This window comes from Musca autumnalis, unplaced genomic scaffold (genome assembly GCF_047663935.1).
Source record: "Musca autumnalis isolate F117 unplaced genomic scaffold, ASM4766393v1 scaffold_3, whole genome shotgun sequence".
Taxonomy (NCBI): domain Eukaryota; kingdom Metazoa; phylum Arthropoda; class Insecta; order Diptera; family Muscidae; genus Musca; species Musca autumnalis.
This window is the reverse complement of record NW_027411866.1, coordinates 35,194,595-35,222,512: the sequence shown is the minus strand read 5'-3', so window position 1 is coordinate 35,222,512 and position 27,918 is coordinate 35,194,595. Positions and strand designations below refer to the sequence as shown.

Sequence of the window (27,918 nt, the reverse complement as noted above, 5' to 3'; positions counted from 1 at the left end):
ATCCGGTGCAAAAGAACCCGCTGCCGTGGAATTGAAAGTAAACATGTGGATTTTGCACGCGCTGGAATTGCACAAAGTTCATTTTTAATATTTTCTATTGGAAATGAAGTGAAGTAATAATCCAAATAATAACTATAAATACTTTTCATTTTCGTGACATTGGAAATTTCCAATATATGAACAGATGTTTCCCTAACTATAATATAGTGGACTTGAAAATAAAACATTTCAACAATGGCCAATTGAGAACAATACATATTTACAAAAGCTAACAACAAATATTGTCGTTGCATTAAATTCATCTATAAATATCTTACACAAGAAAAATTTTGTTCATCAGTTAAGTGAAAACCCAATTGTCGATATGAAGCAGAAGTTTGCAATTCTCTTTGTTGCCCTAGTGGTGGCCATAATGTTTGAGGGTAAAAAATTCAATTTTCAATTCATTAAACAACTTCTTTATTCTAATGCTCCTTACAACGATTTCCAGCCGTCCTTTGTGAAGATGGTTCAGGCGGTGAATCTGGCCCTGATGGTGGCTATCACTATGAACATCATGGTGATAATAGTTATGGTTATGGCTTTAGCGGTCCAAATGGAGGAGGCGGTGGTGGTGGCGGCGGCAGCAGCCCCTCAGGATCAAACGATGAAAATGGTGCTGGTTTTGACTGGGGATGGGTTGGACAGTGGTTTAATGGATTTGGCTGGCCACGTCCTGAACATGGACAATCCGGCGAACCTGCTGAGGCCCAAGAATAATTGTAATGGTTTAGAAGATTATCTCTCGGATATGTAACCGCAAACTAATGATGCCCTATGACGTTGTGAATTGTTTATCTATAGAATAAATGTCACAAAAAAACTTCTTCTTTTCAAAATATTTTTTGAGTAAATTAAACAAAAAAAAGGAAAAAACTATTGATATGCTGGCAAATGTTTACACTACGATTACTCTAACATAGGATGTCACCTGCAGTAAGCACAGAAAATTGTTATCGTCTGGCTTAAAGGACTTGCAGTTCCCAAAAAAATATTAATTTTCGTAAAAGGACCGCTGTAAAATTTCAAAACTATTTGAGAAGTGATTTTAAACTGTATTTTACGAAAAATTTTCTATGGTAGGTAACCGAAGAAGTGAATCGATATTGTCCATATTTGAACCTGATCTATGTCTCGAAGAAATATTTCACTGTGCAAAGTTTAAACCAAATCGTTTGCTCACTTCGAGAGTTACTGTGAGCACAATTTTAGCGAAAAATTAAAAACTCTTGAGAGAAAGGTACTCAAAGGACTGGACCGACGAAATCAAAATCTAAAATTTGGACCAAATAAGTTGAGAGTTATCGTGCGTAGCAGCCATCCCGACAGATCTGTTTAACTACCACATTTCTGAAATTTGGCTTACGTGGGGACTATAACCTTAACACCGCTCGTGAAATGATTGTTATTCCGTTATAATCTATTGGTAACTATATCACGCCTGATGAGTTTCTAAATCTCAGAAGGTATTTCAGACTTTGGTCCGGTTGTCTCAGCAAGATCGTGAAGGAACGGTCGTCAAAGAGCTTTAAATCATCACTTCATTTGTTTACGACAGGAACAGAGAAAATGCTCAACCATTTCTTTCTCTTTTTTCTTTTCGTAGCTACGGCAGTAGTCGTTATGTGGTACATTTAAGTTTCCTGGGAGCAGACACCCGAGCTGTCTCCACAATTCATCTTAGAACCTTCCATTCTTTTCTACTTGAAAATGTGACTTCAAAAGGCTGGTTAAAGGAGGAATGCAGTAATCAGCATCAATTGCTTTCTCAATCTGTAGTTTGTGGAGCAGACAGGCATGTCCATATTCTCTATCACACCACATTTAGAGCAAGTATTTTCGTAGTCTTTGTATATTAGGGATTTTTTGCATATATGGTCATTGTAGTGAATAGCACCATACCAGTTTTCCCAAGCACGCACTGGTTTTAGGACTTCATTTATGATGACTCTACTCCAGCTACTGATAAGTGAATCTACGCCGAAGTTATCTATAGTTTGTTCTATTGCTGAGGTACTAACGTTGTTAAAAGCACCATTTGTATTCAGGAAGGCTAGGTTAGGTTAGGTTTTAGGATGCGTAGCTGCTGTGATGGCAGCCACTACACTCGGAGACCTTGGGGTCCATTGTGATCATCCCGAATGTTGAAACGGATTGTAGTTGTGGTTGTGATATAAAGGAGATGTGGATGTGTGATAGTAGTTGTGGGTAGACGGAGCTTGTGAGTGATGTGGTTGTAGATGCGTAGAATCCAATAGTTCAGGTGTGGTGGTGATGGTATTGAAGGCGATGACGGGTGAGATGTAGTGATGTATAGGCGATGTCTGCAGATTGGGTGTAATTTTCTGCAACTATAGGAGTAGAAAGAGATTGTAGATGAGAATGTAGATGGGGAGGTTAGATATAGAAGTAGTGAAATTGTAGTTGTGATAATAGAGGTTAGTTGTAGCTCGGACGTGGTTGACAATGCTACTATGTAGGGATGGTGCTTGTCCTGTTCTCAGCACGTTGGAGCCATTTTAGGCCTTTTGCCATGTGTAATAGATCCGACGGCTCTGCTTGGCAGAATGCTGTAAGAGATTGGATGGTGTGCACACCCATGGTGCATTGTCTTCTAGAAAGGAGCATAGGACAACGACATAAAAGGTGCTCGATCGTTTCTATTTCTTCCTCATCCTTGCACAGCCTGCAGTAGTCAGCCGTGTGGTCTGCTTCCCATTTGCTCGTCATGGATCATATTCTGCAGTGACCCGTGATAATCCCCACTGCTAGTTTAAGGTCTGATTTCCTCATTGAGAGCAGTGAGGCGGTTCTTGACTTGGACAGGATTGGCCAGATTGCCCTTGATATGCTGCAGTTTGGCGTGTTTTGCCATTGTTGGCAGAATTTCTCCCGACATTTTTGCTCTATTGTTTTCCTGAAGTGGCACAGGTGGCTTGATGGAGTAGTCGATTTCAATGGTTTGTGACTCCGATCCACAGCCTGCCAGTTCGTCGGCTGCCTCGTTTCCTTCGATGTTGCAATGCCCTGGGACCCAACACAAGGTGACGATTGATTTTAGTGGCTCCAAAGCGTGTTTGCAGTCTAGAAAAGCCGCGGACTTGATGTACTGGGATTTGAGTGATTTTAGGGCCGCTTGACTATCAACGTAGATAGTCACCGGTCCAACTATTTCCCCTCTCATGTTGTTTATCAGTTCCGCGGCCTTTCTGATCGCAAAAACTTCGGCTTGGAAGACACTACAATATTCGTTCAGCTTGTATGATTGTCGTAGATCAAGGGATTTGCTGTAGACACCTGTCCTGTGCCTGTTTCCATCTTAAGGCCTGCGTACATAAACTGCCTTGCCTGCTTACCTTGCTTACTTCTGATAAAAGAATAAAAAAGAAAAGGGCAACCCAGTTCGAAATTTCCTCGGCCTTCTTTATTCTTTTATTTTTATTATGTCAAAAATGAAGCAGGAAAGCAAGGCAATCAGGCAGAGCAGCTTATGTACGCAGGCCTTTAGACCCATCAGTATAGATCTCTATACCGTCTAGAGGTTGGCTACTGTGTGTCCATTCATCCCTTTGGGGTATGTGCACCTTCGTTGCCTCGAAGCACATTTGTGGTGATATATAATCACTGATGTTCCCCGAGGCCGTTGATAGTCCCAATCGACGTAGAATTGCAGTTCTTCCGTGTTCGGAACTGCGCCATGAACCTAGCTCCTTAAGACGAAGTGCACTCATTGCTGCCAGTTCCTGTACTACTAGGTCTAGCGGATGTAGATCCAGTAGCACATTCAGGGCAGCTTGTGGAGTGCTCCTCATGGCACCAGTAATTAGGACTGATGACGCTCTTTGGACGCTGTTCATTATACCCTCCACCATATGGAGGGTATAATTAAATTTGTCATTCCGTTTGTAACACATAGAAATATTCGTCGGAGACCCTATAAAGTATATATATATTATTGATCAGCGTAAAATTCTATGTCGATTTGACCATGTCCGTCTGTCCGTCCGTCCGTCAGTCCGTCCGTCTGTCTGTCTGTTGAAATCAAGATACAGCTCGCAATTTTAAAGATAGAGAGTCAAAATTTGGTACAGAAGTTGCTACTACTTGCAGGATGGTTGGTATTGAAAATGGGATATATCGGTCCACGTTTTGATATAGCCCCCATAGAACGGTACCTCCCGATTTTCGGTATTTTTAAGGTTTTAGCTTCATTATCACACCGAAATGACTGAAATTTGGTACGTAGTCTTCTTTAGGGGTACAAAACTTTCTCCCAGAATTTTGTCGGTGTCGGTCCATACCTTCATATAGCCCCCATAGAACGGTACCTCCAGTTTTTCGGTATTTTGAAGGTTTTCGCTTCATTATCACACCGAAATGGCTAAAATTTGGTACGTAGTCTTCTTTAGGGGTATAAAACTTTCCCCTAGAATTTTGTCGGTATCGGTCCACACCTTCATATAGCCCCCATAGAACGGTACCTCCCGATTTTCGGTATTTTGAAGGTTTTAGCTTCATTATCCTACCAAAATGGCTGAAATTTGGTACGTAGTCTTCTTTAGGGGTACAACACTTTCTCCCAGAATTTGGTCGGTGTCGGTCCATACCTTCATATAGCCCCCATAGAACGGTACCTCCCGATTTTCGGTATTTTGAACGTTGTGGCCTCAATATTCCACCGAAATGACTGAAATTTGGTATTTAGATTTCGTTGGGGGTACTCAAACTTCCCTTTTAAATTTTTCGGTATAGGTTCACGTCTTCATATAGCCCCCATGGAAAGGTACCTCCAGATTTTTCGTATTTTGAAGATTGTGTCTTCAATATTCCACCAAAATGGCTGAAATTTGGTATTTAGTCTTCAATGTGATATAAAACTGTTCGCCAGAAATATGTCTGTACAGGTCCACACTTCCATATTGCCCCATTTCTGACTAACATTCGTCGGTATAGGTCCACGTATACATAGCCCCCATAGAACGGTACCTCCGGATTTTCGTAATACTGAAGATTGTGACGTCAATATCCAACCGAAATGGCTGAAATGCGTTATTTCGTCTTCCAAGAGTTATAAAATATTTCAGAAGAGTATTATCGGTATAGGTTTACGTCTTCCTATATCCCCATAGAAGCTTACTTCTTGATTTTCGGTATTTTTAGTTATAGCCACATTCTCTTACCGAAATATAGGAAATTTGGTATTTACTCTTCTTTGAGCCTAAAAACTTTCCGTAAGAAATTTGTCGGTATAGATCGACGTTTTGAAATAGCCCCCATAGAATGGTGCCTCACATTGTTATACCGAAATTGCTGAAATTTACTATTAAGTCTTCTTCATACACGAAAGGAAACAAATTATTCCATTTCACTTCAATACAACTTGTGGTGGAGGGTATAACAAGTTCGGCCCGGCCGAACTTAACGCCGTTCTTACTTGTTTTGTTTAGATATGTCATTTTATTGAGAGCATTCCACCATACCAGAGAGCCATATGTAAGAATTGGGCGTACAATGGTCGTATATATCCAGTGGATTACCGTTGGGCTCAGACCCCAGCTCTTGCCAATGGAATTTTTGCAGGAGTATAGAGCTATTAGACCTTTCTTGGTGCGCTCCTCGACATTCCTTTTCCACGTGAGTTGGTGGTCTAGGATAATGCCGAGGTATTTGGCTTCCGAAGAGAGTTCAAGAATAACTCCGTCCAGCACTGGTAGGGTGAATGGTCTAAAGTTTTAAGTTCACCTGCTTCGGTTATGAAGACAACTTTTATCTGTCTCCAATTCATTGCTACAATGTTTTGCAAAATTTTTGGTATAATGCCATCTAATGCCCCGGACATTTGTGTGACCTTAATCGGACTTTTTATCTTGTCAACCAGACAGATCCGCAGGTAATCTGAAGCTGCTATAGAGTACTTCTGATCGATCTGCGCGTCCTTGACGTGGATGGCTTTTCAGTATCGTCGACTTCATAGTCATTTTCTCCATTCGGGCTTGTGTGTGTTTATTCGGGCCTTATGTCAATAGAACTGCTTGTTTCCTAATCTCCACAGTGCCTTCACTCCTGCATATGTTATCGAGAGAAATAGACTAATGTTGTTGTTGTTGGGTGACGCTTACGGATAACTCGTTCAGTGGAACATCTTTGTTTATCTTCGCCAGAAATTTCATTTCATTACTCATTGGGATTTCCTGGGCCGGTATCAGCCTCAGGTTGATAACCACAAGGCTTAGCTATGCTCTTTTCCACGAACCCCTTTGAGAACATGTCTATGCATTTGATGACCCTGTAAATACGATGCACCTCGCTAACAGAATCTTCGTTTGTTAAAAACATGTTCCATAAGCTGTTCAGACAACTCAGTTTCTACTCTATCCCATTCCACAGTGATGAATGGGGACAACATTCCCTTCTTATCAGAATACGTAAAAATACTTTAAATAAAATTTCCAATCGTTTCGTTTCGTATTTTCCATAGGAACAATACAAAACGAAACATAACCCTCGTTGGCCGAGCTCGCTGTTTAGTTTCGTTTTGTTTACATTCGTGAGTACGAACAAAACGAAAAGCGAAAAGTACTCAACTCCACAACAACAGATAGAAAACTAAATAGTACTTAACACATGTGAATAAATCAAAAACGTTTGGTGGTTGATAAAATTCACTGTGGTATGCTGATGCTAACTTATAGGGTTGTTAAGCAATCACATGTGTGTGTGTGTGTCTGAGTGTGTCATTGACAATACGCACGGCAAACGTTTCCCAAAAATACTTGTCGTTTCGGTGGTGAATGAAACAACACGGCAAAGCATAGCCGAAGTTACATTTCACCAATCGTACGGTTTGCATCTTTTTACGTTGAAAAGTTTGTGTTTTTGTTTTGGTTGTGAGAATGAAACGATTCAGAGAAGCTGAAAAGTTTGTGGCTTTGTGTGATTGGTACGGGAATCGTTTTGTTTCTTTCCGTTCATTGCTTCTTATCGTTGGTCACAGCAACCATCAGGTTGTATTTAACGACTTTGGGTCGTTCTACTCTTGAAGAGGTCGTAGTATTTATTGTATTTTAGTTTCTTCCTCTTAGGGGACTTTATATCCAGTGTCCGGGAACGTTCTAATATACGAGCTAGTACTCCTCAGCAATACCACAATACCGTCGACATTTGAACGCTGAAATATTGGTCGATGGTGGCTTTATCATAATCCTAATATGTGAGCTAGTCCTCCTCAGAAATATGTATCCACCACTAAATCTGCTGCCACTTGGACGCTGAAATATTGGTCGAATTCCACCCGAAGAATTTGGGTGTTCGACAGAGCATTTAAACCGACAGCGTAAGCCACTGTTATTTTCGATAAGGTCAGAAGTAAGAACAAGGTCCTCACGCGATTTCACCGGTTAACCAGCACAGCAAGATACAGTCGATGGGTTTTTTAGGATAGATCTAGAAAAAAGCTGAAAAAGTGAACCTTCGATCAGTCATAGGCATCAAAACATATGCAGACATAAATTTGATGCTCGCGAACATATCGACGCCTCCAAACAATAGTATGCTAAGTCGACTTAGCATGTTTTCAAGTTCTTTACATTTTTATATTTAACGTCCTTTAACTTAAATTCTGTCAAATTTTGGTAATAATCGGACAATCCGAACAGAAGTTATAAACAAATATTGACTTAGCATAGTACTGAAGGTCAAAGAAATTTCCAAACTTTTAGAGCTTGTCCTGCAAAACTCACTGTTCAGAATTAGCAAACTATTATTTGGAGTTGTCGAACGTCCTTTAACTTAAATTCTGTCAAATTTTGGTAATGATCGGTCAATCCGAACAGAAGTTATAAACAAATATGACTTAGCATAGTACTGAAGTTCAAAAAATTGTCCACACTTTGAGAGCTTCTCCTACAAAACTCACTTTTTAGACTTAGCATACTATTATTTGGAGGTGTCGATATGTGCTTTACACCGATGGTGTCTGTCTGGTTGGCAACCGTGACTGCTTTAGATCAACGAGCCAATCGTGTAAGCTTGAATAGCATTAAGACTAATATGTATAGTTGCGCAGGTAGTTACAAATATATAGCGTAGATGACGTACTCGAAGACCTCCTCCTCTCCTTCGTAGCAGAAGCAGGCCAGATGGAAAGGAAAACGCGAGTGGTTTAAACAAAACGGAAATTGAGGTTATCCTACTATTTATTTTTGTTGGGAATATGTAATGGGGCACAATTTGTGAGAAAATTAATTCAAAAGGAAAGTCCTTAAGTGTAAGGATTAAGGATTATTACATAATTTATAACGACAATGGCCCCAAAAGCATGGGTTTCCTTCAAGAAATTCCCGTTATATCAAACAGGACAAGTTGAAATTCGATCAAGATCACAGCATATTAAAACTTTCGAGCTGTTCTGAGCATTTCATGGCTATAGAATTCATAAACAGCACATAAGACCCGGAATTTTGTCGCTACAGTAGTTGTATTTATAGATGACCAATTTTTTCTCGGTTTTACCATCCAGTGTGCGGTAGATTTGTCACTGTAAGTACTATAACTGTCATTAAAACTAAATAATATCCTCTTGAGAATCTTAAATTCAGATTTAGTTTTATTTTGTTCATAAATATCTAGAATTTTTTAAACAGTTACACATGGATTATTGAGATAGACCTTTGTAATTGGGTGTAGAAGGTTCTATTACTCCTTGGAATTGCAAATGCGGCGCTTTTAATGCGGTATATCGGTCCACGTTTTGATATAGCCCCCATAGAAAGGACCACACGATTTTCGGTATCTTAAAGGTTTTAGCCTCATTATCACAGAGAAATGACTGACATTTGTTAATTAATCTTCGTTAGGGGTATAAAACGTTCCTCCAGAAATTTGTCGGTATAGGCCAACGCCTTCACTTAGCCCCCATAGAATGGTACCTCCGAATTTTCGGTATTTTGAAGGTTGTGGCCACAATATTCCACCGATATTACTGAAATTTAGTGTTTCGTCTTCATTTGGGGTATTAAACGTTACATATGAAATTTGTTGGTACAGGTCCACGCCTTCATATAGCACCCATAGAACGGTACCTCCCGATTTTCGGTATTTTGAAGGTTGTGGCCTCTATATTTCACCGAAGTGGCTAAAATTTGGTTTTTAGTCTTCGTTGGGGGTATTAAACGTTACATATGAAATATGTCGGTATAGGTCCACGCCTTAATATAGCCCCCATAGAACGGTACCTCCCTATTTCCGGTATTTTGAATGTTGTGTCCTCAATATTCCAACGAAGTGGCTAAAAATTGGTATGTGGTCTTCATTTGGGGCATTAAACGTTCCATTTAAAATTTGTTGGTATAGGTCCACGCCTTCATATAGCCCCCATATAACGGTACCTCCCGATTTTCTGTATTTTGAAGGTTGTGGCCTCAATATTCCACCGAAGTGGCTTAAATTTGGTATTTACTATTTATTTGGGGTACTAAACGTACCATATGAAATTTGTCTGTAGAGGTCCAAGCCTTAGTATAGCCCCCATAGAAAGGTACCTCCCTATTTCCGTTATTTTGAAGGCTGTGGCCTCAATATTCCACCGAAGTGGCTGATATCCGGTATGTGGTCTTCATTTGGGGTGTTAAATGTTCCATATGAAATTTGTCGGTATATTTCCACGCCTTCATATAGCCCCCATAGAACTGTACCACCCGATTTTCGGTATTTTGAAGGTTGTGGCCTCATTATCGCACCGAAATGGCTGAAATTTGGTATTTAGTCTTCGTTAGGGGTATTAAATGTTTCACATGAAATTTGTCCGTATAGGTCCACGCCTTCATATAGCCTCCACAGAACAGTACCACCCGATTTTCGGTATTTTGAAGGTTGTGGCCTCAATATTCCACCGAAGTGGCTGAAATTTGGTATTTACTATTCAGTTGGTGTACTAAACGTACCGTAAATTGAAATGAAATTTGTCTGTAGAGGTCCACGCCTTAGTATAGCCCCCATAGAACTGTACCTCCCTATTTCCGGTATTTTGAAGGTTGTGGCCTCAATATTCTACCGAAGTGGCTGAAATTTGGTATGTGGTCTTCATTTGGTGTATTAAAGGTACCATATGAAATTTGTCGGTAACGTTCCATGCCTTCATATAGCCCCCATAGAACAGTACCTCCAGATTTTCGGTATTTTGAAAGTTTTAGCCTCATTATTACACCAAAATGGCTGAAATTTGGTATTTAGTCTTTGTTGGGGGTATTAAACGTTTCATATAAAATTTGTCGGTTTAAGTCCACGCCTTCATATAGCCCCCATAGAAGGATACCTCCCCATTTTCGGTATTTTGAAGGTTTTAGCCTCATTATCCCACCGAAATGGCTGATATTTGGTATTTAGTCTTCGTTGGGGGTATAAAACGTTTCATATGAAATTTGTCGGTATAGGTCCGAGCCTTTACATAGATAGCCTCCATAGAACAGTACCACCCGATTTTCGGTATTTTGAAGGTTGTGGCCTCAATATTCCACCGAAGTGGCTAAAATTTGGTATGTGGTCTTCATTTGGGGTATTAAAGGTTCCATATAACATTTTTCGGTATAGAACCACGCCTTCATTTAGCCTCCATAGAACAGTACGACCCGATTTTCGGTATTTTGAAGATTGTGGCCTCAATATTTCACCGAAGTGGTTGAAATTCGGTATGTGGCCTTCATTTAGGGTACTAAACGTTCCATATGAAAGTTGTCGATAAAGTTCCACGCCTTCATATAGCCTCCATAGAACAGTACCACCCGATTTTCGGAATTTTGAAGGTTGTGGTCTCATTATTCCACCGAATTGGTTGAAATTATGTATTTAGTCTTCATTTGGGGTATTAAACGTTACATATGAAATATGTCGGTATAGGTCCATGCCTTAATATAGCCCCCATAGAACGGTACCTCCCTATTTCCGGTATTTTGAATGTTGTGTCCTCAATATTCCAACGAAGTGGCTAAAATTTGGTATGTGGTCTTCATTTGGGGTATTAAACGTTCCATTTAAAATTTGTAGGTATAGGGCCACACCTATTTAGCCTCCGTAGAACAGTACCTCCCGATTTTCGGAATTTTGAAGGTTGTGTTCTCAATATTCCACCGAAGTGGCTAAATTTTGGTATGTGGTTTTCATTTGGGGTATTAAACTTTCCATGCGAAATTTGTCGGTATAGGTCCGCGCTTTCATATAGCCCCCATAGATCGAACCTCCCGATTTTCAGTGTTTTTAAGGTTGTGGCCTCAATATTTCATCGAAGTGGCTGAAATTCGTTAGGTGGTCTTCATTTGAAGTATTAAACGTTACGAACCGATATTGCTGTAATTTAATATTGTGTGGCCAGGAATTCAAAAGCTCAATTCGGAAACCATCCATAGACGCCCCATCTGAGCTCTTTTGAAGGGAGTATTATCAGTTGGAGGGAGTATTATCCTCTTATTGGAGGTGTAGTATACCTCCAATAAGAGGAAGAGCTTAAACTTTCATAAACGAAAGGAAACAAATTGTTCCTATTCTCTTCAATACCGTTCATAGTTGTGGGTATAAAAAGTTCGGCCCGGCCGAACTTAACGCCGTTGTTACTTTTTGATGTTTTCTTTCGTATTGTCCGTAGCTGTTTATATAATTCACAACTCGTATATTCACAGGAATTTCCAATATCCGCAACCTGTATATGCGTCAGTTAGATATTATTTGTGCTTCCCCAAATGGTGGAACTCAATGAAATCTGAGTCTGAATGACGTTTCGCACGTTAGAATTTGGCGGAGGATTTATTCACACTCTGAGAAATATTATGGTCACACTAACCAAAATTGGAAGGAGAAAGAATACAAAATTTCGATTTTATCCTCCATGTCAACCCTAAGGGCCTTTTTATGTATGTCGATAAGAAAACGAATGCGGAAGAAAAACTACCAAATTTGAGTGTGTATTTCAAATTTGTTTTTTGTTTTGAAGCAAAAGCAAATGAAATAATATTTCAAAAACTAAAGTTTGGGTGTCTTTCATGCGCACACATTTTCGTTTCGAAATACATAAACTGGCGGTAAGATTTTAACTTGGTAATTTAAGTCTCCCTAAAAACCATACAACAAAAACACTTTGTAAATCAAAAATGTAACAAAATGAATTCATTTAAATACTAATTATTAATAATGTGTATTTGTAATTTAAATAGCAATCAATTATGACTGCATTGTCAAGTAGATGGATGTTGTTTTTCCCTTTTTGTAAAAAAATCTGTCACTGCAACAACAATAACGATTGAAACTGATAGCCAATGACTGATATATTTCCTATGAATCGTTGCTGTCGTTCTGCACCTGAAATAAAAAACCCCCGACATAATATAAAAAAGTAAAAAACTACATTACAACAAGTCGTTGTTGGCTGTGGCGGTTTAATTGCGAAATCAGAATCAAAAGAATGAGGCAGGTGATTGCATGCTGTTTATTTGTCGTGTTGGAGCTAATTTGTGCTGAAGGTATGAACGCGATGAGATTGAATTATTATCAGGATAAAATAATTAATTGTTGCTTTTTTAATAGTGGCTTTGGCAGATAATGCCCACTATCCCAGGGGTCCAAATGTTGAAGGGGTGCGAGTAAAACGCCAATACGGTGCTGGCCAACCTGGAGCTCCTGGTAGATTTGGCGATGGACCTCAGGGTGGGCGTGGTGGTTATGGAGGTAGTGGCGGATATGGTGGCAGCCCTGGCCAGCCTGGTGGTAATGGAGGAAACGGTGGAGGAGGAGGAGGTGGTGGAGGAAATGGTGGCGGAGGAGGAAATGGAGGAGGAGGAGGAAATGGAGGAGGAAGTGGAGGCTCTCCAGGTCAACCTGGAGGCAATGGTGGCTATGGAGGTGGTGGTAATGGTGGTTATGGCGATTATGATGGTCAACCCGGTCAGCCTGGTCAACCAGGCGGTTATGGACGCTGATTTTAAAAAATATATATACATAATTATATTTTTTCCATAATAAAAAAGCAAAAAAATCGTTGTTGATTACAAAACAAAAATGTAAGATATTATTTTTTTGAATAGACCAAGTAACATAAATAATTGAGAATGTATTTCAAAGAATTTCAGAACTTGAATCGTGAACTGATTAATATTTTTCAGAAGATTTTAAAATTTGATTTTCAATTCTTTAAGGAATTTTTTAAGATTTTACATTATTTTAAAGATTCCAAAAATTGAATCGTGCGTGGATTTTCTAAGACTTTTTTTTTAAAGATTTCAAACATTGAATATTGATGTTTCTATGAAATTTTCTCAGAGATTTTAGAAATTCAAAGATTTTAGATTTATTTCAAAGATTTCAAAACTTGAATCGTAAATTTTTCTGATATTCAAAATTTTAGGAGTATTTTTTTCAATTTTTTATGAATACTTTCTCAAAAATGTCAAACCTAAAACCGTTGGTTTTTTAGGAATATTTATTAAAAATTATATTTTTTATGACATCAAACTTTGAATTATGGACTTTTTAAAATATTTTTGGGACTTTTAAATTTTTTTTTTCAAGATTTCAGGCTAAGGCTATTTATTTTATTTTTTAAAGATTACAAACTATAGATTTTCCAAAATGTTTTATGAAGACTATGAATCGTGAATTTTTTAATATATTTTGAATATTTCAGACTATGGATTTTCTAAATATATTTCAAGATTTCAGACTGTGAACCCTTGATTTTTCAAAATATTTTTCATGATTTCAGACTATCGATATTTAAAATATTTTTCAAGATTTCAGATTGTGAATCGTGGATTGTTTAAAATATTCTGTCAATATTTCAGACTATGGATTTTTTAATTTTTTTTTTTAAATTTCAGAAATTGAATCGTGCATTTTTTGATTTTTTAAAATATTTCTTTCAATATTTCAGGCCATAATTCGTGCATTTTTTTAAATATTTTTTCAAGATTTCAAACTATGAATCGAGGATTTTTTAAAACATTTTGTCAAAATTTCAGATTGTGAATCGTGGACTGTTTAAAATATTTTTCAATATTTCAAACTATAAATCGTGAATTTTTTAAAATATTTGTTCAATATTTCCGACTATGGAATAGTGGAATTCTTTAAGACAAGAGTTCAGACCATGAATCGTGGATTTTTTAAAACATTTTTTCAATATTTCCGACTATGAAGTAGTGAATTTTTTAAAATATTTTGTTAAGATTTCATGCATTGGAAAAGTGGAATTCTTAAAAAACATTTTATCAAGATTTCAGACCATGAATCGTTGATTTTTTTTTAATATTTTTCAAAGATTTCAGACTATGAATCGTGGATTTTTAAAATATGGTTTTAAGATTTCAGACTATGAATCGTGATTTTTTAAAATATTTTTTCAATATTTCAGAATATGGAATAATGAATTTTTTTAAATATTTTTTAAATATTTCCAAATATTATGTTTTCAAGATTTTAGACTATGAATCGTGGATTTTTTAAAATATTTTTTAAGATTTCTGACTATGATTCGTGCACTTCAACCTAGAACTGTTGTTTTTTAAGAATATTTTTTTAAAATTCTAATTTTTTATGACTTCAAATTTTCAATCATCGATTTTTTAAAATATTTTTTGGATTTTTAAAATATATTTTTCAAGACTTCAGGCTAAGGATTTTTTTTTAAGATTTCAGACTATGGATTTTCTAAATATTTTTCAAGATTTCAGACTGTGAATCCTTGATTTTTCAAAATATTTTTTCATGCTTTCAGACTCTGGATTTTAAAAATATATTTCAGGATTTCAGATTGTGAATCGTGGATTGTTTAAAATATTTTTTCAATATTTCGGACTATGGAATAGAGGATTTTTTTAAAGATTTCAAGCTATGTATCGTGAATTGTTTAAAACATTTTTTCAATATTTCTGACTATGGAATAGTGGATTTTTTAAAGATTTCAAACTATGAATCGCGGATTTTTTAAAATACTTCTTTCAATATTTCAGGCCATAATTCGTAAAATTTTTAAAATATTTATTCAAAATTTCAAACTATGAATGGCGGATTTTTTAAAACATTTTTTTAAAGTTTTCAGGTTGTGAATCATGGATTTTTTAAAATATTTTTCAATATTTCAGACGATTTATAGTGGATTTTTAAAATATTTTTCAATATTTCAGACTATAAATCGTGGATTTTTAAAATATTTTTTCAAGATTTCAGACCATGAATGGTGGAATTTTTTTGTAATATTTTCAAAGATTTCGACTATGAATAGTGGATTTTTTTAAAATATGTCTTCAATATTTCAGACTGTGAATTGTGATGTTTTAAAAATATGTTTTCTATATTTCAGACTATGGAATAATGGATTTTTTAAATATTTCAGACTATGAATCATGGATGCTTTTTTTTTAAATATTTTAAAAGATTTCAAACTATATTTTATGAAGATTTCAGACTATTAATCGTGGATTTTTTAAAATATTTTTGTAACATTTCAGACTATAATTCGTGGATTTCTAAAAATATTTGTTAAGATTTTAGACTATAATTCGTTGATTTTTTCAAATATTTTTTAAGATTTCTGACTATCTATCGTGGATTTTTTAAAATATTTTTCAAGATTTTTGACTATGAATCGTGCACTTGAACCTAGAACCGTTGTTGTTTAAGAATATTTTTTTAAAATTCTAATTTTTTTATGACTTCAAATTTTCAATCATGGATTTTTTAAAATATTTTTTGGATTTTTAAAATATTTTTTCAAGATTTCAGGCTAAGGATTTTTATTTTTTAAGATTTGAGACTATGGATTTTCTAAATATTTTTCAAGATTTCAGGCTGTGAACCCTTGATTTTTCAAAATATTTTGTCATGCTTTCAGACTATGGATTTTTAAAATATATTTCAAGATTTCAGATTGTGAATCGTGGATTGTTTAAAATATTTTTTCAATATTTCGGACTATGGAATAAAGGATTTTTTTAAAGATTCCAAACTACGAATCGTGAATTGTTTAAAATATTTTTTGAATATTTCTGACTTTGGAATAGTGGATTTTTTAAATATTTCAAACTATGAATCTTTTTAAAATACTTCTTTCAATATTTCAGGCCATAATTCGTGAATTTTTTAAAATATTTCTTCAAGATTTCAAACTATGAATCGGGGATTTTTTATAACATTTTTTAAAAATTTCAGTTTGTGAATCATCGATTTTTTAAAATATTTTTCAATATTTCAGACTATAAATCGTGGATTTTTAAAATATTTTTTTAAGATTTCAGACCATGAATCGAGGATTTTTTAAAATATTTTTTCAAGATTTCAGACCATGAATCGTGGATTTTTTAAAATGTTTTTTCAATATTGGAATAGTGAATTTTTTAAAATATTTTATTGAGATTTCATGCTTTGGAATAGCGGAATTCATTAAAACATTTTATCAAGATTTCAGACCGTGAATGGTGGAATTTTTTTTTTAAATATTTTCATAGATTTCAGACTATAAATAATGGATTTAATAAAATATGTCTTCAAGATTTCAGACCGTGAATGGTGGATTTTTTTAAATATTTTCATAGATTTCAGACTATGAATAGCGGATTTATTAAAATATGTCTTCAAGATTTCAGACTATGAATTGTGATTTTTTAAAATATTTTTTCAATATTTCAGACTATGGAATACTGGATTTTTTTTAAATATTTCAGACTATGAATCATGGTTTCTTTTTGAAATATTTTAAAAAATTTCAAACTATATTTTATTAATATTTCAGACTATTAATCGTGGATTTTTTAAACTATTTTTGTAAGATTTCAGACTATAATTCGTGAATTTCTAAAAATATTTTTTAAGATTTTAGTCTATAATTCGGTGATTTTTTCAAATATCTTTTATAATTTCTGACTATCTATCGTAGATTTTTTAAAATATTTTTCAAGGTTTTTGACTATGAATCGTGCATTTGAACCTAGAACCGTTGTCGTTTAAGAATATTTTTATAAAATTCTAATTTTGTATGACTTCAAATGTTTAATCATGGATTTTTTAAAATATTTTTTGGATTTTTAAAATATTTTTTTAATATTGGAGGCCAAGGATTTTTATTTTTTAAGATTTCAGACTATTTATTTTCTAAATATTTTTCAAGATTTCAGAACGTAAATTCTTGATTTTTCAAAATATTTTTTTATGATAGTGAATCGTGGATTTTTTAAAATATTTTTTCAATATTTCGGACTATGGAATAGAGGATTTTTTAAAGATTTCAAACTATGAATCGTGAATTTTTTAAAATATTTTTTCAATATTTCTGACTATGGAATAGTGGATTTTTTAAAGATTTCAAACTAAGAATCGTGAATTTTTTAAATTTTTTTCTCAATATTTCAGGCCATAATTCATGAATTTTTTAAAATATTTCTTCAAGATTTCAAACTATGAATCGCGGATTTTTTAAAACATTTTTTAAAATTTTCAGATTGTGAATTGATTAAAATATTTTTTCAATATTTCCGACTATGGATTAGTGAATTTTTTTTAAATATTTTTTCAATATTTCCGACTTGAAATTTGTGAAATTTTTGAAATATTTTATCAAGATTTTAGACCATTTTTTAAATTTTTTGATTTTTTAAAACATTTTCAAAGATTTTAGACTATGAATCGTGAGATTTTTTAAATATTTTTTTCAAGATTTCAGACTATGAATCGTGAATTTTTAAATATTTTTTCAATATTTCAGACTGTGGAATAGTGGATTTTTTAAAATATTTCATCAAGATTTTAGACTATGAATCGTGGTTGTTTTAAAATATTTTTTTTTATTTCAAACTATTCATTCAATATTTTTTAAAATATTTTATCAAGGTTTCAGACTATGAATCGTGAATGCTTTAAAATATTTTTTTTAATATTTCAGACTATTCATTCAATATATATTTTTTAAATATTTTTTCAAGATTTCAGACTATGAATCGTGGATTCTCTTTTAAATATTTTCAAATATTTCAAACTATAGATTTTCTAAAATATTTAATGAAGTTTTCAGACCATGAGTCGTGGATTTTTTAAATATTTTTGCAAAATTTTTAATAATTCGTGGATTTTTTAAAATATTTTTAAGATTTAAGACTATAATTCATAGATTAATATTTTTATTAATATTTTTTTTTTTAAGATTTAAGGCTATAATTCGTTTATTTAAAATTTGTTTCAAGATTTCAGACTATGAGCGTGAATTTTTTTAAATATTTTTCAAGATTTCAGACCATGAATCGTGGATTGTTTAAATAATTTTTTTTTCAAGAGTTCAGACTATGAATCGTGGATTTTTTAAAATATTTTTTCAAGATTTCAGACTGTGAATCGTGTTTTATTAAATATTTTTCTAAGACTATGAATCGTGGATTATCTTAAATATTTTTTTTCAAGTTTTTTTTTAAAATTATGTTTTCAAGATTTCAGACTATGAAACGCGTTTTTTAAAAATGTTGTTTTATGATTTCATACTATGACTCCTGGATTTTTAAATATTTTTTTCAGACTATGAATCGTGGATTTTTTCATGTATTTTTCCAATAATTCAATCTATGAATAGTGGAATTTTTAAATATTTTTTGTTCAATATTTCAAACTATGAACCGTGGATTTTTTAATATATTTATTCAAAATTTTTTACTATGAATCGTGGATTTTTGTCATCATTTTTTCAGGATTTCAGAATCGTGAATTTTTGAAAATATTCTTTCAAGATTTCAGACTATGAATAGTGTTTTTTTAATATTTTCAAATATTTTATTGAAAAACAAATACTTCAAAAATCCACGATTCATAGTCTGAATTTTTATTTAAAATATATTTTTTAAGATTTCAGACAATGAATCGTGGATTTTTTTTATATATAATTTTGTTTCAAAATTTTAGGCTATGAATCGTGGATTTTTAAAAATATTTATTCAAATATTTCAGACTATGAATCGTGGATTTTTTTTAAATACTGTTTCAAAATTTTAGGCTATGAATCGTGGATTTTTTGAAATATTTTTCAAGAGTTCAGAATATGAATCGTAAATTTTTTAAAATATTTTTCAAGAGTTCACACTATGAATCGTGGATCTTTTAAATATTTTTCATGATTTTAGACTATAAATCGTCGATTTTTTAATATTATTTTCAAGATTTTAAGCAATGTATCGTGAATTTTTTCAAAAATTTTTTAAAGAATCTTGGTTTTTTTTAAATATTTTTTGAGATTTCAGACTATGAATCGTGTATTTTTTTAAATGTTTTTCAACATTACAGACTATGAATCGTGGATCTTTTAAATATTTTTCATGATTTCAGACTACGAATAGTGAAATTTTTTATGGCCTGTTTCTCTAAGACGATTCGAATTCAAATTCGTTCTATTGAAAATAAAAACAATTCAAATATTGTTCAAAAAACAGAACATTGGTAGTAGTTCGAACGACTTTTTATTCGAATCGTCTTAGAGAAACAGACCATTAATATTTTTTCAAGATTTCAGACTATCAATCGTAGATTTTTAAATATTTTTCAAGATTTCTGACTATGAATCGTCGATTTTAAAATATTTCTCAAGATTTCAAATTTTTTTCGTGGATTTTAAAATATTTCAAATTTTTTTAATATTTTTTTTTCAAGATTTCAAGCAATGAATCTTGATTTTTTTCAAATATTTTTTCAAGATTTCAGACTATGAATAGTTTTTTTTTAAATATTTTGTTCAAGATTTCAGACTATTAATCATGGATTATATAAAATATTTTGTTATGTTTCAAACTATGGATAGTGGATTTTTTAAAATATATTTTTTTTCAGGATTTCAGACAATGCAACATATTTTTTCAAGATTTCAGACTATAAGTCGTGGATATTTCTAAATATTTTTTAATATTTCAGACTATGAATCGTGGATTTTTCAAAATATTTATTTTAAGTTTTCAGACTATGAATCGTGGATTTTTTAAAATATATTTTTTTCAGATATCAAACTATGAATCGAGGATTTTTGAAAATATGTTTTTTTTTCAAGATTTCAGACTATGAATTTTTTTGAAAATATTTTTTTCAAGATTTCAGGACTTTTGAAAATATTTTTTGCAAGATTTTAGACTGGATTTTTTTAATATTTTTCAAGATCGAAGCTTTTTAAATATTTTTCAAGATCGTGAATTTTTTAAAATATTTTTTAAGATTGTGGATTTTTTAAATATTTTACAAGATCGTGGAGTTTTTAAGTATTGTTCAATATTTCAGACTATAAATCGTGGATTTTTTTAAATATACTATAAATCGTGGATTTTTTAAATATACTATAAATCGTGGATTTTTTAAATATACTATAAATCGTGGATTTTTTGGAATATTTCAAGTTTTTTTTTTCTAAAGGCTATTATAAATTTTGAAAACATTTTTATCTACTTATTTCGGTTGTTGTTTTTGTCGATTTTTGGTACACCCTAACATACATTTAACATATAATTAAATGATGATATCTAAACAATAGAAAACCCATAACTACAATTTATGAGAACGGATCAATCAATTATTTCACGAAATATACACACTATAAATATAGAGTTGGAACGAGTTGGATATTTTACTTGGTTTCATTATTTTTCGATATACGAATAAACGAACGAAATGACGCTCTGTAAAAATCTCGGAGTACTTTTATTTTTCATTTTAATACTTAATGATGGTAAGTTGTTGAATTGGAACAAACTAAAAAATCAAATTACTAAAATTTCAAAATTTCGTTGCAGGTGTTATTAGCTTTATGAATGTCTTTACGGAGACATTGAACGAAGGACATCTTCGAATAAAGCGAGAAGGTGGCTATGATCAAATGAGTAGTGGTGGATATGGTGGTGGTCCCGGTGGAGGATATGGCAGTAGTCAGGGAGGAGGAGGATTCGGAGGTGGTCCTGGAGGAGGTTCTGGTGGTCGTCCTGGTGGTGGATACGGTGGTGGTCAGGGAGGAGGATATGGTGGAGGTCCTGGCGGCGGTTATGGTGGTCGTCCTGGTGGTGGATACGGTGGTGGTCAGGGAGGAGGATATGGTGGACAAGGTGGAGGACAAGGTGGAGGTTCTGGCGGCGGTTATGGTGGTTATGGTAGATAGATAATTAGATAATTGTCTGATAACATTCAAACTTTATTTGAGTTTTAACACAAAGTAATTAAAACAAGTTATAACGAAACGAGGGTGGAACATCAAAATATATTATATCAAAAAATCTATACCCAGAAGATCAATGAGAGGCGTTTTACTTTAGAAGGATTTATTTCTCTAATTTTTAGAGTAAAGTAATCTTCTGGGAAGTTCCGAGAAGAGAAAATCATAAGTTGCGGCGTTAGCCACATCGTAATATTGATTGGCACACAATTTTAACCTAATTTACCATGTACATCGGTCTGTTCGTCCATCTATACTTATAAAAGAGTTCAGTAATGATGACTCACTGACTCACTGATTCACTGACTCACTGATTCACTGACTCACTGACTGACTGACTGATAATCAACGCCCAGACTAAACGGCTGGAGCTAGAATCTTGAAATTTTGGGTGAGGGTCACTCATGGTCCGAATAGGTCAGATAAGGCTCGGTTTTTGGAAATTCGAACTAGAACAGTACGAAAAGTACTAAAAGGTACTAAATATGGTACCATTAGTATTAGGCAAACGCGAAGAGCTAGAATTCTGAAATTTGGAATGAGGTTCACTGATGGAGAGTTAAAAAGGTGTACCAAAGGGTTTTTGGAAATTCGAACTATAAGTGTACGAAAAGTAATAAAAGTTACTAAATTTAGTACCATTTGGTATAACGTGAACGGACAGAGCTAAAATCTTGAAATTTGGAATGAAAATCAAGGTTTAGCAGATAAGTTGATATTAGGAGGTGGTTTTGAAAATGTGTACTCATGTGTACGAATAGTACTAAATAGTACTAAATTTGGTAAAATGTGAATTTGGGCGAACCGATAAAGTTGGAATTCTGAAATTTGGAATTACTATTACTGTTGGAGTGTAGGTTTGAGATATGGAGGTAGTTTTCGAAATTCGTACATATGGGTACGGAAGGTACTAAATAGTACCAAATTTGAAATTTAGAATTAGGATTACTGTCGGAGTGTAGGACAGAGGTATTTTGGAAATTCGTACTTTTGGGTACGAAAAGTACTAAATGGTACCAAATTTGGTACAATATGAATTTAAGTGATCGGATAGAGCTGGAATAGTGAAATTTGGAATTAAGATTACTATTGGAGTGTGGGATTGGTATACTTTTGGAAATTCGTACTTATGGCAACGAAAAGTACTAAATGGTACCAAATTTGGTACAATTTGGATTTTGGTGATCAGATACATTTGGAATCCTGAAATTCGAAATTAAGATTACTTTTGGAGTGTTGGATAGAGGTAGGTTTGGAAATTCGGACCAACAAAAAGCACTAAATGGTACTAAACTTTGTACAATTTGGATTATGGTGATCTGATGCAGCTGTAATTCTGAAATTTGGAATTAAGATTACTGTTGGCGTGTAGGCTTGAGGTAGTTGTGGATATTCGTACTCTTGGGTACGAATAGTACTAAATAGTACCAAATTTGGTACAATTTGGGTTTGGGTGAACGGATATAGCTGAAATTCCGAGATTTGGAATAAGGAGTACTATTGGAGTGTAGGATTGATAAAGTTTTGGAAATTTTTAGTTATGGGTAGGAAAAGTACTAAATAGTACTAAATTTGGTACAATTTAGATTTCAATGTTGGGATACATTTGGAATCGTGAAATTCGGAATTAAAATTGCTGTTGGAGTGTTGATAGAGGTAGGTTTGGAAATTCGTACTTTGGATACGAATAGTACTAAATGGTACCAAATTTGGATTTGAGTTATCGGATGTATCTGGAATTCTGAAATTCGGAATTAAGCTTATTGTTTGAACATAGCACTGAGGTAGTTTTGAAAATTGGTACTTATGTGTACGAAAAGTACTAAATGGTACCAAATCTGGTACAATTTAGATTTGGGTGAACGGATATAGCTGGAATCCCGAGATTCGAAATTAGGATTACTGTTGGTAAGTAGGATTTATGAAGTTTTTGAAATTTTTAGTTATGGGTACGAAAAGTACTAAATGGTACCAAATTTTAATTTATGTGATCGGACACATTTGGAATCCTGAAATTCGGAATTATTGTTGGAGTGTTGAAAGAGGAAGGTTTGGAAATTCGTACTTTGGATACGAAAAGTACTAAATGGCATCAAATTTGGTACAATTTGGATAACGGTGATCGGATGCAGCTGTAATCCTGAAACTTGGAATTAAGATTACTGTTGGCGTGTAGGATTGAGGTAGTTGTAGAAATTCGTACTCATGGGTACAAAAGTACTAAATGGTACCAAATTTGATACAGTTTGCATTTGGGTGAACGGATATTTTATTTTAATTTATGTGATGTTGATGTTGGAGTGTTTATAGATGTAGGTTTAGAAATTCGAACTATGGATACGAATAGTACTAAATGGTACCAAATTTGGATTTGAGTTATCGGATATATCTAGAATCCTGAAATTCGGAATTAAGCTTATTGTTTGAACATAGCACTGAGGTAGTTTTGAAATGGGTGCGAAAAGTACTAAATGGTACTAAATTTGGTACAATTTGGATTTCGGTGATCTGATGTAGCTGCCATACTCAAGTTTGGAATTAAAATACCTGTTGAATTGTAGGATTGATAAAATTTTGGAAATTTTTAGTTGTGGGTAGGAAAAGTACTAAATAGTACTAAATTTGGTACAATTTGGATTTGAGCGAACGGATAGAGTTGGAATCAAGAAATTTGGAATTAAGATTACTGTTGGAGTGTAGGATTGAGATATGGAAGTAGTTTTTGAAATTCGTACTTATGAGTACGAAAAGAACTACATTTTGTACAATTAGGATTTGGGTGAAATTATAGCGCTCGAATCCTAAAATGTGGAATTAGGTACACTTAGGGGTACGAAATGGTTCCATGTGTGGTACACTTTTCTATTGGTTGAACGAATAGATCTGGATTCGTGAGATTTGGAATTAAGATTACTGTTATCATTTGCTTTTAACGTCCGATTTACACAGGATTTGGTACAATTTGTTATTGTGTGAAGGGAATTAAGGAGGAGGTTCGTATTTATGCATTTACATGTAAAGTACTAAATAGTTCTATAATTGGTTTTGGGGGAACAGATAGAGCTGGAAATGAGGATGGCGGTTGTTGGGTTAGGCCGTATTTGCGCTGAGAACCTCAATTAAAATATTTAAAAAAATGTGGACTGCTCTTGATGTGTAGGCGTGACGAAAATCGGACTAAAGTTGTACGTATTAGTACACAAAATGTTTCCACCATTCTATATTATATATTGTTTATTTGTTTTGTATATTTAACGCATACGAAGTAGCGGGCACTTTGCTAGTACATAATATTATGTTGGTCCTAAGATGGTTGATATTGAAAATAGGTTATATTGGTCCATGGTTTTTAATGAATCCACATAGAACGGTACCGTCCGATATGTGATAGTGGGGTTTTTAGCTACATTATCCAATTAATATGACTAAAAGTTGACAATTGATACTACCAAGTTAAAAAACCTCCTTAAAGAAAATTCTAGATATGAGTTTACCTTTCTATGTAGCTTCCGGTTTATGGTAATTTGGGATGATCCACATTATATACTTGTGCCACAAACATACCTGAAGCGAAAAATCAATGAGTGCACCCCGATTCATGTTAGTTCAATGATATGGGACTTACTGTGTATCGCCAAGTCCGAAGGAATAAGCTCAAGAAATGTCGCCAACATAACACTGAGGGGTATTTTGCCACGAGCACCGGCATAACGGATGTACCTAAAATTGCATTCATTCTTGGATAAAAAAGACTCTTCGATTTTCGATATTTTAAAGGCTTTTACAAAGTAATTAGTTGCGTCCATTTTAGATATTCCTAAAACTGGATATAGACCCAAAGCCAGATCAAGCAGAAAAACGAACTTACAAACATATCATGTACTGTTACAACAACATCTAATGAGGACGGTAACGTTCGAATTGAGTATACGATTTGGATGAAAGTTTGCACATCGTACATCAAGTTCCAAGAAGATCTAGAAAAGTTCAAGTTTTCCGTAAAAGTGCCGTTTAAGGTCTCTTCGAGGGCGTTTATTAGTTCGCCTAAAGAGCGGGTGCCACCGTGGCGCAATGGTATGCACACCGCCTTGCACACATAAGGTCGTGGTATCGATTCCCCGGCCAGGCAACATTAAAACACTTTACAACGGTGGCAAAATACCCCTCAGTAATATTGGCGACATTTCCTGAGTATCTTAAGCATGTAAAACTTCTCTACAAGTGGTGTCTTAGAACACGCCGTTCGGACTCGACGATAAACTGTAGGTCCCGTATCATTGAGCTAAAAACGGGTAGGATGAGGCGTATGATCATACTATTTTGTTTAAAATTTAAAAATCTAGGGTATTCATAGTTAGGTAGAGAATAGTGTGATTACCTGCCTCGGGGAATCTATATTCTCCGAGGACAAAGAACTGACCAAGGGGACACCCCTCAAAAAAAAAAAAAAAAAAAAAAAAAAAACAAGTAAAAAAGCGTTAAGTTCGGCCGGGCCGAACTCGACGATAAACTGTAGGTCCCGTATCATTGAGCTAAAAAACGGGTAGGATGAGGCGTATGATCATACTATTTTGTTTAAAATTTAAAAATCTAGGGTATTCATAGTTAGGTAGAGAATAGTGTGATTACCTACCTCGGGGAATCTATATTCTCCGAGGACAAAGAACTGACCAAGGGGACACCCCTCAAAAAAAAAAAAAAAAAAAAAACAAGTAAAAAAGCGTTAAGTTCGGCCGGGCCGAACTTTTCATACCCTCCACCATAAAATATTCTGAACTAAAATGGAATAATTAGTTTTCATTCCTGTCACCAACTTTAAGTGGGTAAGTTAAAATGTCAGATAATGTACATAAAATGCTTCATTCGGTTTTTTATGGTGCCTATATCTAACTATGTATGTTGACAAATACAACATACCGTTATATGGGGCTATACCAAAACATGTACCTATGTTTATAATTTTTTCGAATATAAGTTTTTTGGTCACTAAGAACCCTAAATATCAAATTATAGCTAATTCGGTCTAGAAATGTGACTTAAAACGTCAAAATACCTGAAATCATGCGGTAATGTTATATGGGGGCTATTCCAAAACATGGACCTATGTCCCCTAGTTTTGCTATATAAGTTTATTAACACTTAAGAACCCTAAATGTCAAATTATAGCTAAATCCGTCTGAAAATGTAGCTAAAAACGCCAAAATACCGTAAATCGGAGGGTACCGTTATATGGGGCTATACCAAAACGTGGACCTATGTTCACAACTTTTGTTATATAAGTTTATTGACACTTAAGAACCCTAAATGTCAAATTATAGCTAAATCGGTCTGAAAATGTAGCTAAAAACGGCAAAATACCGTAAATCGGGGGGTACCGTTATATGGGGGCTATACCAAAACGTGGACCGATATAGCCCATCATCGAACTTGACCTGCCTGCAAACAAAAGACACATTTTCCCAAGATTTCAACGTTCTATCTCCATTTTTGTGGATGCTAGAGTGATTACCACAGGCGGACGGACGGACGGACATGCACATATCGACTCAGAATTTTACCCTGATCAAGAATATATATACTTTATAGGGTCACAAATGAGTATTTCAATGCGTTACAAACGGAAAAACAAACTTAACATACCCTCCATACTATGGTGGAGGGTATAAAAACAAGTAAAAAAGTACAGTCGGCTTTGCCGACAGGGATTTACCCTCAGCATGTGTGAAGGTTCCCTAAAGAGAAGATCGATATGTACCATTTTGGAAGTTAAACTATATTTGGATAAAATATTAGGAGACCTTTGAATCCCCTTGAGCAAATCGGCATGCCCGTTCTAGAGATATAGTGCGTACCATTTTAGTGACATTTTTTAAACTTTTGTGAGGGAACGATATGGTTCACCTTCGAACTTAAACCAAGTTTGGACAAAATATTACGAAGTCCAAACTTTGGATCGAATCCGCTCCAGCTACTGATGTCGTAGGGGGTTTACAGCTCTCGGGTCATTTCCTCAGGAACTATAGACTTGCCCCTGAAAAAACTTGTTCCGTCGTAATGGGGACAACCAATACAAATTGCTACAACAGAAATCAAAGGGATTCGAGAGCAGCTCTTAAACTGCACTTTTCGGGAATTTTGTGTGGGAGGTACCCGAAAGAGTTGACATATGTAGTCCATATTCGAACCTAATCTACGTCTCGTAGAAATATCACGATGTGCACCATATGGACCACCTCGGTTACTAACATCGAGAGTTACCGTGCACAACATTTTAGCGAAAAGCTTAGAACTTTTGTGAGGGAAGTATGGACTTGCCCATGATGAAACATGTACCGTCGTATAGGGGACAGTGAATACAAGTTATTACAACAAAAATCAAAGCGATTCGAGAGTAGGCCCTAAACTGAACTTTTTCGAAATTTTGTGTGGGAGGTACCCGAAGGAGTGGACCGATTGAGTCCATATTGCAACCTCATTTAAGTCTGGTAGAAGTTTCACGATGTGCAAAGTATGGACCAAATCGGTTTCTTGCTTCATGAGTTATCGTGCGCACAAATTTTCCGAACATTTTCGAACTTTTGTGGGGGAGGTACATTGCTAAATCAACTCCAAATTGTCTAAAACACATTTCGTCCAAACATAATTGGGGTCTAAGACCATTATTTCGATGAGGCACATTTTGC

The 27,918-nt window shown here is 34.2% G+C and overlaps 3 protein-coding genes across 4 annotated transcripts; all 3 read left to right on the top strand.

Moving 5' to 3' along the window:
* Window positions 1-264: 264 nt before the first annotated feature.
* On the top strand, window positions 265-880 carry LOC141397510 (uncharacterized). Its single transcript, XM_073973872.1, has 2 exons — window positions 265-422; window positions 491-880. The coding sequence occupies exons 1-2, from the start codon at window positions 365-367 to the stop codon at window positions 757-759; spliced, it is 327 nt and encodes a 108-aa protein (XP_073829973.1). The 5' UTR covers window positions 265-364; the 3' UTR covers window positions 760-880.
* An 11,468-nt stretch (window positions 881-12,348) lies between these two features.
* On the top strand, window positions 12,349-13,081 carry LOC141400148 (uncharacterized). Its single transcript, XM_073979597.1, has 2 exons — window positions 12,349-12,545; window positions 12,610-13,081. The coding sequence occupies exons 1-2, from the start codon at window positions 12,488-12,490 to the stop codon at window positions 12,999-13,001; spliced, it is 450 nt and encodes a 149-aa protein (XP_073835698.1). The 5' UTR covers window positions 12,349-12,487; the 3' UTR covers window positions 13,002-13,081.
* Window positions 13,082-20,605: 7,524 nt separating this feature from the next.
* Window positions 20,606-21,315, top strand: LOC141396672 (uncharacterized). Of its 2 annotated transcripts, XM_073972302.1 has the most exons (3): window positions 20,606-20,758; window positions 20,823-21,053; window positions 21,135-21,315. In XM_073972302.1, the coding sequence occupies exons 1-3, from the start codon at window positions 20,701-20,703 to the stop codon at window positions 21,179-21,181; spliced, it is 336 nt and encodes a 111-aa protein (XP_073828403.1). In that variant the 5' UTR covers window positions 20,606-20,700; the 3' UTR covers window positions 21,182-21,315. The 2 variants fall into 2 exon arrangements, with proteins under 2 accessions (XP_073828403.1, XP_073828402.1); XM_073972301.1 differs by having other exon boundaries at window positions 20,823-21,315.
* The last annotated feature ends 6,603 nt before the right edge of the window (window positions 21,316-27,918 follow it).